The sequence below is a fragment of the Manis pentadactyla genome, chromosome 3, assembly GCF_030020395.1.
Source record: "Manis pentadactyla isolate mManPen7 chromosome 3, mManPen7.hap1, whole genome shotgun sequence".
Lineage (NCBI taxonomy): Eukaryota > Metazoa > Chordata > Mammalia > Pholidota > Manidae > Manis > Manis pentadactyla.
The window spans coordinates 217,633,842-217,647,967 of NC_080021.1; the positions used below are offsets into that span (position 1 = coordinate 217,633,842).

The following is a 14,126-nucleotide window of genomic DNA, read 5'->3' on the forward strand; positions in this document are numbered from 1 at the left end:
TACCTTAAAACAGTTTTAGCATAAAGACACTGGTGAGCTTCACAACGAGGAAGCTTTGCAAATGCACATTCTTTCTCAACAGATGCTTAACTCATCATCCCCTCCCTCCTTTCTGTATTGTATGTATCTCTGGGCTCTGTATTATTTCTCATCAGAAAAATGTAATAAGCCAAATACTCAAAAGCACATATTTATGTTTCACTTTGGTTACCATGACTAGGAAATATGCTGTCCTTAGAGGTTTACACCATTTACCCATTACAAAATAAAGAGAAAGAGAAAGGAGAAAAAGAACTACTAATCAATCAAAGAAAAAAAGCCCAAGCCACGTCAAATACATCGTCATAAAAAAGTGAACCAAAAAAAAAAACTATACATCACTTCACTTCATAAAACTGTTCTTTATCAAAATGACAAAAAATGAGGGATCATAAAATTCTGCTTTATGTTTCAATTCAATTCCCTCTGTCAATAAGCATTTACTCAGCATCCACCGTATATACACCAGGCAATGAGTTAGGTACTAGAGGTGTATTAGCCTTCAAAGTTTAACCCACATCATCAGTTCCTTGAATTCTTCCAACAAAGTTCAAGTTTATTTTCTTCCTTGTTAGCACGCTCTGAAAAATACTGCCTAATGTAAATTACCTCATGCAAAGATGGCAACTCATCCCTTGCTTTGTGGTATTCAGCCACACACTCTAAGCAGTAGCAGAGGTCTTCATCAGCTGTTCGAAATTCTCTGGGGCGGGTCTTGGATGCATAGCGCTTTAGAAAGTCAATGGTGGTAACACCACCTGGCGTACACCAACAACATGTGCTCATTCTGCACCTAAGACTGGAAAATAAGACATCTAAAGACATCAGGCCTATTCTGAGTGAAAAATGGTTTCATTTCCTACTAATGAGCCTTGTCTTCAACTTAAAATCTGCCTCCAAGCATTCAGAATGTTCTGCTAGCCAGCTTTTCACTGACTAAACTCAAATCTTAAAAATTTCATCTTAAACATTTTATCTTTGACGCATGAAAAAAATCTAACAAAATGAAAGCACTTCATCACTACTAAACATCATAAGGCAATATACAGCCATGCTACAGAAAAGACTCAAAACTCTGCCGCAGTCATGAAAAATACACAGGCATAAAATTCTCAATGTTTCCCAAGCACAGATATCACAGTGTTGTAGTAATGTACTGGGAGTCTAGTTAAAAGCTCAGGAAATCTTCCGCACTCCCAGAAATCCCTGAAAACATAAAAATCCATAAACATTAATGCATACCAGTATAAAACTCATACTGAGGATTTTTTTAAGTATACATACATTAATTTGCATATGTATGAACTGCTTCTGTAAATCACTGCTCATCAATGAAATGCACCTGTAAATTTTAATAGCTACAAATGTTAACAGCTACGAAGTCTGATACTTGTAGTTTTTTACTGTCTCCAACTTTGTTTTTATGATACCATCACAGTGAGCCTCCACCATACAAACTCAAGTGAAATGGTTAAGATAAAATAATTTCCGGAGAGGGGTGGAAGATGGCGGCGTGAGTAGAGCAGCGGAAATCTCCCAAAACAACATACATCTATGAAAATATAACAAAGACAACCCTTCCTAGAATAAAGACCAGAGGACACAGGACAATATCCAGACCACATCCACACCTGCAAGAACCCAGCGCCTCGCGAAGGGGGTGAGATACAAGCCCCGGCCCCGCGGGAGCCGAGCGCCCCTCCCCCCCAGCTCCCGGTGGGAGAAGACCAGGCAGAGCGGGAGGGAGACGGAGCCCAGGACTGCCGAGCACCCAGCCCCAGCCATCCGGGCCAGAGTGCAGGGCGCTCAATACTAGGAAAACAGGGCAGCAAGAACAGTGAGCAGGCACTGGAGGCTGGGCGACAGTGGGCATAAGAAAAGCGCGCGACCATTTTTTTTTGCTTTTTTGCTGTTTTGTTTTGGCGAGCGCTTTTTGGAAGTCTTAAAGGGATAGGGACCCCAATACTAGGGAATCAGGGCAGAAAGACCGACCGGTGAGCAGAGGCCTGAGGCTGGCACCGGAGAATAAAGAAAAACGAACGACCACCTTTTTTTTTTAATTAAAAACTTTTTTTTTTTTTTTTATTAAAAAAATTTTTTTTCTTTTTTTTTGGTGGGCGTTGTTTTGTTTTGGCGGGTGCTTTTTGGAAGTCTTAAAGGGGCAGGGCGGGTCACTTAATCCAGAGGTAGGGAATCCGGGGATCTCTGGGCACCCTAACCCCTGGGCTGCAGGGAGCAGGGAGGCCCCTTACGGAGATAAATAGCCTCCCAGCAGCTCCTGCTCCAACGCGACTCCACCATTTTGGAGTAGCTGCCCGAGCCAGGCCACGCCCACAGCAACAGCGGAGATTAACTCCATAGCAGCCGGGCAGGAAGCAGAGGCCCTGTCTGCGCGCAGCTGCCCAGCACAAGCCACTAGAGGCCGCTGTTCTCCCAGGAGAGGAGGGCCACAAACCAACAAGAAAGGAAGTCCTTCCAGCCGTCACTCGTCCCAGTTCTGCAGACTATTCCTATCACCATGAAAAGGCAAAGCTACAGGCAGACAAAGATCACAGAGACAACACCAGAGAAGGAGACAGACCTAACCAGTCTTCCTGACAAAGAATTCAAAATAAGAATCATAAACATGCTGACAGAGATGCAGAGAAATACGCAAGAGAAATGGGATGAAGTCCGGAAGGAGATCACAGATGCCAGAAAGGAGATCGCAGAAATGAAACAAACTCTGGAAGGGTTTATAAGCAGAATGGATAGGATGCAAGAGGCCATTGATGGAATTGAAATCAGAGAACAGGAACGCATAGAAGCTGACATAGAGAGAGACAAAAGGATCTCCAGGAATGAAACAATATTAAGAGAACTGTGTGACCAATCCAAAAGGAACAATATCCGTATTATAGGGGTCCCAGAAGAAGAGAGAGGAAAAGAGATGGAAAGTATCTTAGAAGAAATAATTGCTGAAAACTTCCCCACACTGGGGGAGGAAGTAATCAAACAGACCACGGAAATACACAGAACCCCCAACAGAAAGGATCCAAGAAGGGCAACACCAAGACACATAATAATTAAAATGGCAAAGATCAAGGACAAGGAAAGAGTGTTAAAGGCAGCTAGAGAGAAAAAGGTAACCTATAAAGGGAAACCCATCAGGCTAACGTCAGATTTCTCAACAGAAACCCTACAGGCCAGAAGAGAATGGCATGATATATTTAATACAATGAAACAGAAGGGCCTTGAACCAAGGATACTGTATCCACCACGACTATCATTCAAATATGACGGTGGGATTAAACAATTCCCAGACAAACAAAAGCTGAGGGAATTTGCTTTCCACAAACCACCTCTACAGAACATCTTACAGGGACTGCTCTAGATGGGAGCACTCCTAGAAAGAGCACAGCACAAAACACCCAACATATGAAGAATCGAGGAGGAGGAACAAGAAGGGAGAGAAGAAAAGAATCTCCAGATAGTGTATATAACAGCTCAATAAGCGAGCTAAGTTAGGCAGTAAGATACTAAAGAGGCTAACCTTGAACCTTTGGTAACCACGAATTTAAAGCCTGCAATGGCAATAAGTACATATCTTTCAATAGTCACCCTAAATGTTAATGGGTTGAATGCACCAATCAAAAGACACAGAGTAACAGAATGGATAAAAAAGCAAGACCCATCTATATGCTGCTTATAAGAAACTCACCTCAAACCCAAAGACATGTACAGACTAAAAGTCAAGGGATGGAAAAACATATTTCAAGCAAACAACAGTGAGAAGAAAGCAGGGGTTGCAGTACTAATATCAGATAAAATAGACTTCAAAACAAAGAAAGTAACAAGAGATAAAGAAGGACACTACATAATGATAAAGGGCTCAGTCAAACAAGAGGATATAACCATTCTAAATATATATGCACCCAACACAGGAGCACCAGCATATGTGAAACAAATACTAACAGAACTAAAGGGGGATATAGACTGCAATGCATTCATTCTAGGAGACTTCAACACACCACTCACCCCAAAGGATAGATCCACTGGGCAGAAAATAAGTAAGGACACAGAAGCACTGAACAACACAGTAGAGCAGATGGACCTAATAGACATCTATAGAACTCTACATCCAAAAGCAGCGGGATATACATTCTTCTCAAGTGCACATGGAACATTCTCTAGAATAGACCACATACTAGGCCACAAAAAGAGCCTCAGAAAATTCCAAAAGATTGAAATCCTACCAACCAACTTTTCAGACCACAAAGGCATAAAACTAGAAATAAACTGTACAAAGAAAGCAAAGAGGCTAACAAACACATGGAGGCTTAACAACACGCTCCTAAATAATCAATGGATCAATGACCAAATCAAAATGGAGATCCAGCAATATATGGAAACAAATGACAACAACAACACTAAGCCCCAACTTCTGTGGGACGCAGCAAAAGCAGTCTTAAGAGGAAAGTATATAGCAATCCAAGCATATTTAAAAAAGGAAGAACAATCCCAAATGAATGGTCTAATGTCACAATTATCGAAATTGGAAAAAGAAGAACAGATGAGGCCTAAGGTCAGCAGAAGGAGGGACATAATAAAGATCAGAGAAGAAATAAATAAAATTGAGAAGAATAAAACAATAGCAAAAATCAATGAAACCAAGAGCTGGTTCTTCGAGAAAATAAACAAAATAGATAAGCCTCTAGCCAGACTTATTAAGAAGAAAAGAGAGTCAACACAAATCAACAGTATCAGAAACGAGAAAGGAAAAATCACGACGGACCCCACGGAAATGCAAAGAATTATTGGAGACTACTATGAAAACCTATATGCTAACAAGCTGGGAAACCTAGGAGAAATGGACAACTTCCTAGAAAACTATAACCTTCCAAGATTGACCCAGGAAGAAACAGAAAATCTAAACAGACCAATTACCAGCAACGAAATTGAAGCGGTAATCAAAAAACTACCAAAGAACAAAACCCCCGGGCCAGATGGATTTACCTCGGAATTTTATCAGACATACAGGGAAGACATAATACCCATTCTCCTTAAAGTTTTCCAAAAAATAGAGGAGGAGGGGATACTCCCAAACTCATTCTATGAAGCTAACATCACCCTAATACCAAAACCAGGCAAAGACCCCACCAAAAAAGAAAACTACAGACCAATATCCCTGATGAACGTAGATGCAAAAATACTCAACAAAATACTAGCAAACCGAATTCAAAAATACATCAAAAGGATCATACACCATGACCAAGTGGGATTCATCCCAGGGATGCAAGGATGGTACAACATTCGAAAGTCCATCAACATCATCCACCACATCAACAAAAAGAAAGACAAAAACCACATGATCATCTCCATAGATGCTGAAAAAGCATTTGACAAAGTTCAACATCCATTCATGTTAAAAACTCTCAGCAAAATGGGAATAGAGGGCAAGTACCTCAACATAATAAAGGCCATCTATGATAAACCCACAGCCAACATTATATTGAACAGTGAGAAGCTGAAAGCATTTCCGCTGAGATCGGGAACTAGACAGGGATGCCCACTCTCTCCACTGTTATTTAACATAGTACTGGATGGAGGTCCTAGCCACGGCAATCAGACAAAATAAAGAAATACAAGGAATCCAGATTGGTAAAGAAGAAGTTAAACTGTCACTATTTGCAGATGACATGATACTGTACATAAAAAACCCTAAAGACTCCACCCCAAAACTACTAGAACTGATATCGGAATACAGCAAAGTTGCAGGATACAAAATCAACACACAGAAATCTGTGGCTTTCCTATATACTAACAATGAACCAACAGAAAGAGAAATCAGGAAAACAACTCCATTCACAATTGCATCAAAAAAAATAAAATACCTAGGAATAAACCTAATCAAAGAACTGAAAGACTTATACTCTGAAAACTACAAGTCACTCTTAAGAGAAATTAAAGGGGACACTAACAGATGGAAACTTATCCCATGCTCGTGGCTAGGAAGAATTAATATCGTTAAAATGGCCATCCTGCCCAAAGCAATATACAGATTTGATGCAATCCCTATGAAACTACCAGCAACATTCTTCAATGAACTGGAACAAATAATTCAAAAATTCATATGGAAACACCAAAGACCCCGAATAGCCAAAGCAATCCTGAGAAAGAAGAATAAAGTAGGGGGGATCTCACTCCCCAACTTCAAGCTCTACTATAAAGCCATAGTAATCAAGACAATTTGGTACTGGCACAAGAGCAGAGCCACAGACCAATGGAACAGACTAGAGAATCCAGACTTTAACCCAGACATATATGGTCAATTAATATTTGATAAAGGAGCCATGGACATACAATGGCGAAATGACAGTCTCTTCAACAGGTGGTGCTGGCAAAACTGGACAGCTACATGTAGGAGAATGAAACTGGACCATTGTCTAACCCCATATACAAAAGTAAACTCAAAATGGATCAAAGACCTGAATGTAAGCCATGAAACCATTAAACTCTTGGAAGAAAACATAGGCAAAAACCTCTTAGACATAAACATGAGTGACCTCTTCTTGAACATATCTCCCCGGGCAAGGAAAACAACAGCAAAAATGAGTAAGTGGGACTATATTAAGCTGAAAAGCTTCTGTACAGCAAAAGACACCATCAATAGAACAAGAAGGATCCCTACAGTATGGGAGAATATATTTGAAAATGACACATCCGATAAAGGCTTGACGTCCAGAATATATAAGGAGCTCACACGCGTCAACAAACAAAAAACAAATAACCCAATTAAAAAATGGGCAGAGGAACTGAACAGACAGTTCTCCAAAAAAGAAATACAGATGGCCAACAGACACATGAAAAGATGCTCCACATCGCTAATTATCAGAGAAATGCAAATTAAAACTACAATGAGGTATCACCTCACACCAGTAAGGATGGCTGCCATCCAAAAGACAAACAACAACAAATGTTGGCGAGGCTGTGGAGAAAGGGGAACCCTCCTACACTGCTGGTGGGAATGTAAGTTAGTTCAACCATTGTGGAAAGCAGTATGGAGGTATATCAAAATGCTCAAAACAGACTTACCATTTGACCCAGGAATTCCACTCCTAGGAATTTACCCTAAGAACTCAGCAATCAAGTTTGAGAAAGACAGATGCACCCTTATGTTTATTGCAGCACTATTTACAATAGCCAAGAATTGGAAGCAACCTAAATGTCCATCAATAGATGAATGGATAAAGAAGATGTGGTACATATACACAATGGAATACTACTCAGCCATAAGAAAAGGGCAAATCCAATCATTTGCAGCAACATGGATGGAGCTGGAGGGTATTATGCTCAGTGAAACAAGCCAAGCAGAGAAAGAGAAATACCAAATGATTTCACTTATCTGTGGAATATAAGAACAAAGGAAAAACTGAAGGAACAAAACAGCAGCAGAATCACAGAACTCAAGAATGGACTAACAGGTACCAAAGGGAAAGGGACTGGGGAGGATGGGTGGGTAGGGAGGGATAAGGGGGGGAGAAGTAGGGGGGTATTAAGATTAACATGCATGGAGGGGTAGGAGAAAAGGGAGGGCTGTACAACACAGAGAACGCAAGTAGTGATTCTACAACATTTTGCTATGCTGATGGACAGTGACTGTAAAGGGGTTTATAGGGGAGACCTGGTATAGGGGAGAGCCTAGTAAACATAATATTCGTCATGTAAGTGTAGATTAGTGATACCAAAAACAAAGCAAAAAAAAAAAAAAAAAGGGCAGTTCCTGTATGGTAACCTCCAACGAGTTCTACACAAGGGTATAAAGGGCATATAAAAGTGTAGGCAAAGGGTCTGTTTGTGTTTATACAGAGGATCAAAGCCTAATTGGGCTACCCCGAAAATGAACTAAGATACGATATGAAAAAGAACTTCCAACATCTGTACTCTCTGGAAGACTCATGCCAGAAGATGATCATCAAAAAACCCCAACAAAGATCCACGCACTGCTACAGCTGTAGATGCACTCATCCCACCAGTTCCTGGACTTGCCATGGGAATGAGGAAGGAGATATCTAAGCTGGCCTGTGCATACAGTAAAACAACAAATTTGACTGGATCTATACTGTTGGAACTCAACCAAGAATTTGGAGAAGTGCAAATTGTAGCGCTCCAAACTCTTACAACTACAAACTATTTACTGTTAAAAGAACATATGGCATGTGAACAGTCCCCAGGAATGGGTTGTTTTAATTTGTCTGATTTCTCTCAGACTGTTCAAGTTCAGTTGGACAATATCCACCATATCATAGATAAGTTTTCACAAATGCCTAAGGTGCCTAACTGGTTTTCTTGGTTTCACTGGAGATGGCTGGTAATTACAGATATGCTTTGGTTATGTAACTATACTCCTATTATGTTAATGTGTGTGCGCAATTTAAGTAGTAGCTTAAAACCTATATATGCTGAAGTTACTCTACAAGAAGATATGCCAAAGAAATAATCAATCTTCCCATGTTTTCTTCCGCCTGCTACTTCTATAGCTTTTCTTCTTCCTTCCTAATTACAACCCTTAAATAGAATTCGTGCCTCATATCAAATTTACCGAGTATCATAACTCCTCCAAGTGGTAAAGATACCTCAAGACAAATGCTTGGCATAGAAGCCATAGGGCATAAATATGCAAAGAAGTAAAAAGCTAACCTTTTCAAACAATAAGGCTTCCCTCTCACTTACCAACTTCACATTTCCCTGTATGGCCCCGGAAGATGACTGGTTAGCCAGAGACGGGTAAGATTCCTCAAGGGAGGAACAACCTAAGACAGGCACAGTCGCAGGGGGGCCATCAGGTGAGAAATTGGGGATCAACAGAGGTGAGGCTTAGAACCTCACCCCCCCTGTTCTGAGAGAAATCTTCTGCATATGTGGATGTTTTATTGCCCTGGTCTAGCTTGGATTAACACATAGTCTACAGGCACACACCTGATCATCTACATTTGCTCTCTTACAACACTAAACTATGTTTTCTACCTTTATCTTGTATCTACCTACCACTTCAGCATTTTATTCAAAATAATAATAATAAAGAGAGAAATGTGGTATCCACATATAAATCAAGTATAAAAACCAAATGAGTATTCATATTTGAACTGACTGTTTAGAGTTCATAATGCATGAGCAAAACCGAAAGTTTCTGTGATGACTGACTGCCCTTGTACTGTTCACTATGTAACTTATTCATTATGTAAGAATTTGTTCTACATGTAAGAACTTGTTTGTTATGCCTCAGAAGATTGGAGACTGACGAAAATTAGGCTTGGGGTGGATTAATGATTGTGCATTGAGCACTGACTCCCCTATACAGAATTTTATTGTCGTTAACAACCATTTGATCAATAAATATGAGAGATGCCCTCACAAAAAAAAAAACAAAAAAAAAAAAACAAAAAAGGACAGACTTCCAATGGTAAAATAAATAAGTAACCGGGATGTAATGTATAGCATAAGGAATATAGTCAAGATATTGTAACAGCTTGGTAGGGTGATAGCTGGAACCTAGAATTATGTATATAAATGTTCTACCACTGTGTTGTACACTTGAAACTAATGTAATGTAATACTGTGCGTCAACTACCCTTCAATAAAAAATAATTATTAAAATAAAAAAAATAATAATAATAAAATAAAATAATTTCCCAAATCCTAGCAGTCTCAGACAGCAAAGTAGAAGATGGTACCTGGAAACAAGAGGAAATCCCAAGGACCAAATGTGTCAAAGGTTTGAATAAGATATATGAAGCAGGTTTACCAGAACTGCAAATGGCATGAAACTGAGAAGATTAGCATACACGATGGAGACCAAAATCCAGAAATATCTCCAACTCTAATAAGGTGTAATAAAAATAAGCTAAGATGTTATATTTTATCCCTAACTAAATATATATAAAAGCAAACAGAAAGCTTATTGTCAGTAAGCAGTGTATCATGGCTAAACAATAGGCAAATGTTCGCACTGAAATAAAAAATGATGCTGAGGCAGAAAAATATGCTTAAGGATAATCAAACACATGTATCTGTCTTACGAATTTTTTAAATTTATTAATTGTATACCCTCTTTAGAGTGGCTTTCAACATTGAAGTACATATACAGAAGGAAATTGAAAAAGCGAAATCAAAACTTATTTAAAAGAAACAATTTCACTAGATCCTACATTAGTAGCTTCCTGAAAAACAGAGTGAAAACATAACATACTGAATTACACAGTCCTCATTTGAAAAACAAAAAAGAAGTATGCTAGTTCAGCTGCAGAGTCCTGCCCTTTCCTGACGCTAATTCTAATTCAATTACATTTTGTTAATGCCTATCATGCACAAGAGTGTTGCCAACTAGGTAATATCCAGTAATACAATGGATATTAAGTTTTCACAGAATATAAAACTCTTTATTCAAAGAATTTCTTACACTTGAAAGGCCAGTATCATAATACCAGAAGTTAAAAGTCTGCAGAAGCTATTTTCTCTGGTGATGTAATTCAATGTGGGGAGTGAGCACAGATCTAAGAATAGAAAAATGTAAGTTCTTGGAGGCTTCTCAAACATCAATTGTTTTGAGCATGATTTGTAACAGACTGTGGTCATTTGAAACTTTGAAAAAATTAAGGGACTAAAGTACAAATAAAATATTGTATACTTTAAAATAATTATTAACTGAACAGTCAGCAAAACAAACCTTCTATTAAGAAAATTATAGTCTGCTTTTCATTTTAGTTACTCAAGAGAGCTTGCCTACTTCCACAGAAAACACACCACTAAATTTTCTCAAAGTAGATGGGAGTTGCTGCCATATAACAGGTAAATGCCATGGAATCTAGAATCCAGAATAGTGCTATACAGAGCATCAACAACAGAAACATGTTTCGATGATTCCTCTCAAAAGGACATAGATGGCTGTGGTTATGTCCCCAAATTCAGAATTCATCATTGGCCTGACAGCTGAACTCAAAGTATCTGAATAGGGGATAATGTAATTTTACTTTCGAGGGAAAATTGCAGGTAGATTACTGTGAATCCTGTAGATTTTTGTACATCTCAGTTCTTTGGAAGTTCTTTGCTAATTTCATCAGATTTTTAACTGCTTAGAACCATTACAGAATCACACCAGGGAATCCTCAAGCTGCAGGGCAGGAGTAAGAGCCACTCCCTGAGTTCAAAAGGAGAGTGATTCCTCAGTAATATAGGATGCTTCACCAGAGGCACAGATGTAACTTTCCACAGAATTACCCTGGGGATATCACTTCTCAGGATTAGCAGGTCAGAATCTTCAAATAACAATGACTTTCTTCTATGCTTTACTGCCAAATCTCTTGAAGTTAACACATGTGCACTTCGGCTCCTCTGCACTGGCTTCCACCCTCACATTTCACTGAATGTTTTCACCAAGTCCCTAATAATCTCTGTAGCACCAAGCTTAAAAGGCTGACTCCTCTAAAGCATACAAAAAAGCGGGCCACGCATTCCTTAGGTAAGACAACACATCGCTCTTCATTTCCTCTACCCAACTGTCTTCATGGTAACTTCTTCCCCCCTTCCCCCTAAATATCAGTTTCCAAAGGCTTGTATCCAGTACTTAATTAACCTCTTCATTCAATATCCTTTCTGGGTGACCTAATTCAAACCACTGCTTCCACTACTACCTCTATTGAAGCATCCTCAAAACTCAGAATGTAAGTAAAACTTGTAGCGCAATGCTTACCTGTTTCAGCTATTCAGTGGATGATACCTGCCCTATCATTCCAAACATATGTCCAATTTCTAACTGCACACTGTGAATCCCTACTCACCTAAGAGGCACCTCAAAGTAAACAAGACCAGAACAGAACGAGATTACTTCCCTTAAATCTGTTATTTGTCCTGTATTCTCTGTATCCGTGGCATTAGCATCCCTTCAGTTTTCAAACCAGTAAACTGGGAAGTTATCTCCTTAGCCCTTAATCTCCATGAATAGTCTACCTTCCTATTTTGTACTTTAATCTCATTTAGGCTGCCACTGCCTTGGTTTAATAAAGTTCATTATTTGTCTGAATTACACAAAAAGCCTAAATGATCTGTGTGTTGTACCATCTACCATCAATTCTTCCTCCAAAATGTTGCTAAAGGCCAAAGAAAAACCAGACTTTGAAGCACAAATGACTCCTTCAGTTTGGGGATAAAATTCAAATTTCTGAGTTCACCCTACAAGCTCACCCTCCATGGTCTAGCGTCAGCATCATCTTACCATTCCTCCTCACCTGCTTTTCCTAAAATACTTTATTGTGTTTGGCATTTCCTGCCTTTAGGGAAGTTCTTCCATCTGCCTTGAACACACCAACCTTCACATCTCTGCCTGGTTCTTAACTCAGAATGCACATCAGACTCACCAAAGAAACTCCCAAAAAAAAAAAAAAAGGGAGCTACTACTGATACAACTCGGATTCAATTTTTTACAAGAACTCCACCAGTCATTCTGATAAAACCCATTTGAGAACTACCCTTGTGTAACCCATCTCTTGTCTTCCAGTCTTGAATAACTTTCTTTCCAACCTCTCAGGATTTTGTTTATGCTTCTATCAGGGCACTTACTACCATGTTGGGCGGAGCTATGATGTCTCCCACCTCTAGCACCCACATGCTCCATCCTAAGCAATTCTGAGTCTGTTAGAGCAAGGATCTGTTTTGTTTACTTTTTTTTTACTCTGAGGCTTGTAACAAATTAAATGGCTGAAAAATGTCTTAAATGTTTACTTAAAAATAATTACCTGGGCTAATAGCTTACAGAGAAGTGATCCTCTCAGTTGACATTCCTGGGCTTATTTGTGAATGGGTGAGGGTTTACATTCATATATACCCAGATTCTGGCCCCAAAAGATCATATCTGGAAAAAAAAAAACGGGTGAAGTGGTTTTTACACTCCTGTCTCATGTGAGTTTCACATCAATCCTAGCTCCACAGTGGACTGGCCCCAGCTAGCAAATGCAGAGCTCAGCCCCAGGATCGCAACTCATAGCGCTGTCACGTTAAACCTCATACTTCCTAATAACCGTGCGGTGGTTCTTCCCTCCAAGCCTCGTGCGGGATTCCCTCTAGACCATTAGAGTCTTGACATATCTGCACTCCAGAAAGGTGAGGAGAGCGGACAAGGCCTCTCTGGTTGGCTCTCAGGGCTCCGTCGCCTTCAGGTGGGGCGGGAGGGCTCAGGTGGCCGCTCGGGAGGAGCAGGCGCTCCCAAGCAGGGCGACCCCAGGGCAGGAAAACGGGGGATGCGAAGAAAGGAATGACACTTCTAACCAGAGCCCACTCCCGCAACCCACCCGCAAGGGAACTACGCACTTTCCAGAGCAAAACAGCTCCCACCAGCGCGCAGTGTAGACGACGGAAAAAGAGGGGGGGGGGGGGTCAGTGCGCCCGGGACCCCCGGGTGCAGAAAGCTCCAGAGGACAGGCCATCAGACCGCGGGGGCCTCCGGGGCCGTGACCCCGCGAGGTAAGAGGCTGGGCGCGCGCCACCCCTCCCCCACCTGCACCGCACACACCGCGACGGTTTTACGCCGCGGCCCCGCGCGCATGCTCACTCCTTTCGGGCCTGCAGCCCCGAGCCCGCCGCTCTCCTCACCCCGCTCGACCCAGCGTCTGCCGCCAGCCCACTCCACACCACAGCTCATCAGTCGGCGAGGACGGAAGCGCGAGCCCGCACGCATCCGCCTCGGTCGGCACAGCGCCACCCAACCCGCCGCCGCCAACGGACTCCCCGCCCACCGCGCGCAGTCCCCCGCCCGCAAGCCCCGCCCCAACGGCCGCGCTCCCGCTCTGGAGCACCAATGGGCGTGGGACGGGAGCTACAACCGGCACAGACCGGGGGCGGCGACGCCAGGCCTCGGCCTCACTTCCGGGCTGCTGCGGCCGGCCAATCAGGAGCGCCCCCGCGGCTGAGGGGCGGTGCCGCCCAGGCCTTCCCGCCGGCCGGGCCTCGCCCCGACGCGCGTGAGCCGAGGCGCCTTCGGGCCCTTCGGTGCCTACCCGCCGGCGTTCTCGGTTCCGTTCTTTTTCTTCTTTCGCGACGCCCCAGCGCTTCCGCAG

The 14,126-nt window shown here is 41.7% G+C and overlaps 1 protein-coding gene across 5 annotated transcripts in view; it reads right to left on the bottom strand.

The window, feature by feature from the left end:
* Nucleotides 1-13,713, bottom strand: part of SETX (senataxin) — a 99,049-nt gene extending 85,336 nt beyond the window's left edge. For 2 of the 5 annotated variants that reach the window (XM_036913477.2, XM_036913475.2), the window contains exons 1-3: nucleotides 13,362-13,713; nucleotides 12,810-12,925; nucleotides 649-838 (exon numbers count right to left, since the gene is read on the bottom strand). In XM_036913477.2, the coding sequence (XP_036769372.2) occupies nucleotides 649-825 (177 nt within the window). In that variant the 5' untranslated portion in view covers nucleotides 826-838; nucleotides 12,810-12,925; nucleotides 13,362-13,713. The remainder of the gene's footprint in view (nucleotides 1-648; nucleotides 839-12,809; nucleotides 12,926-13,361) is intronic. The other 3 variants (XM_057499159.1, XM_036913478.2, XM_036913476.2) reach the window with 3 other exon arrangements.
* Nucleotides 13,714-14,126: the final 413 nt, after the last annotated feature.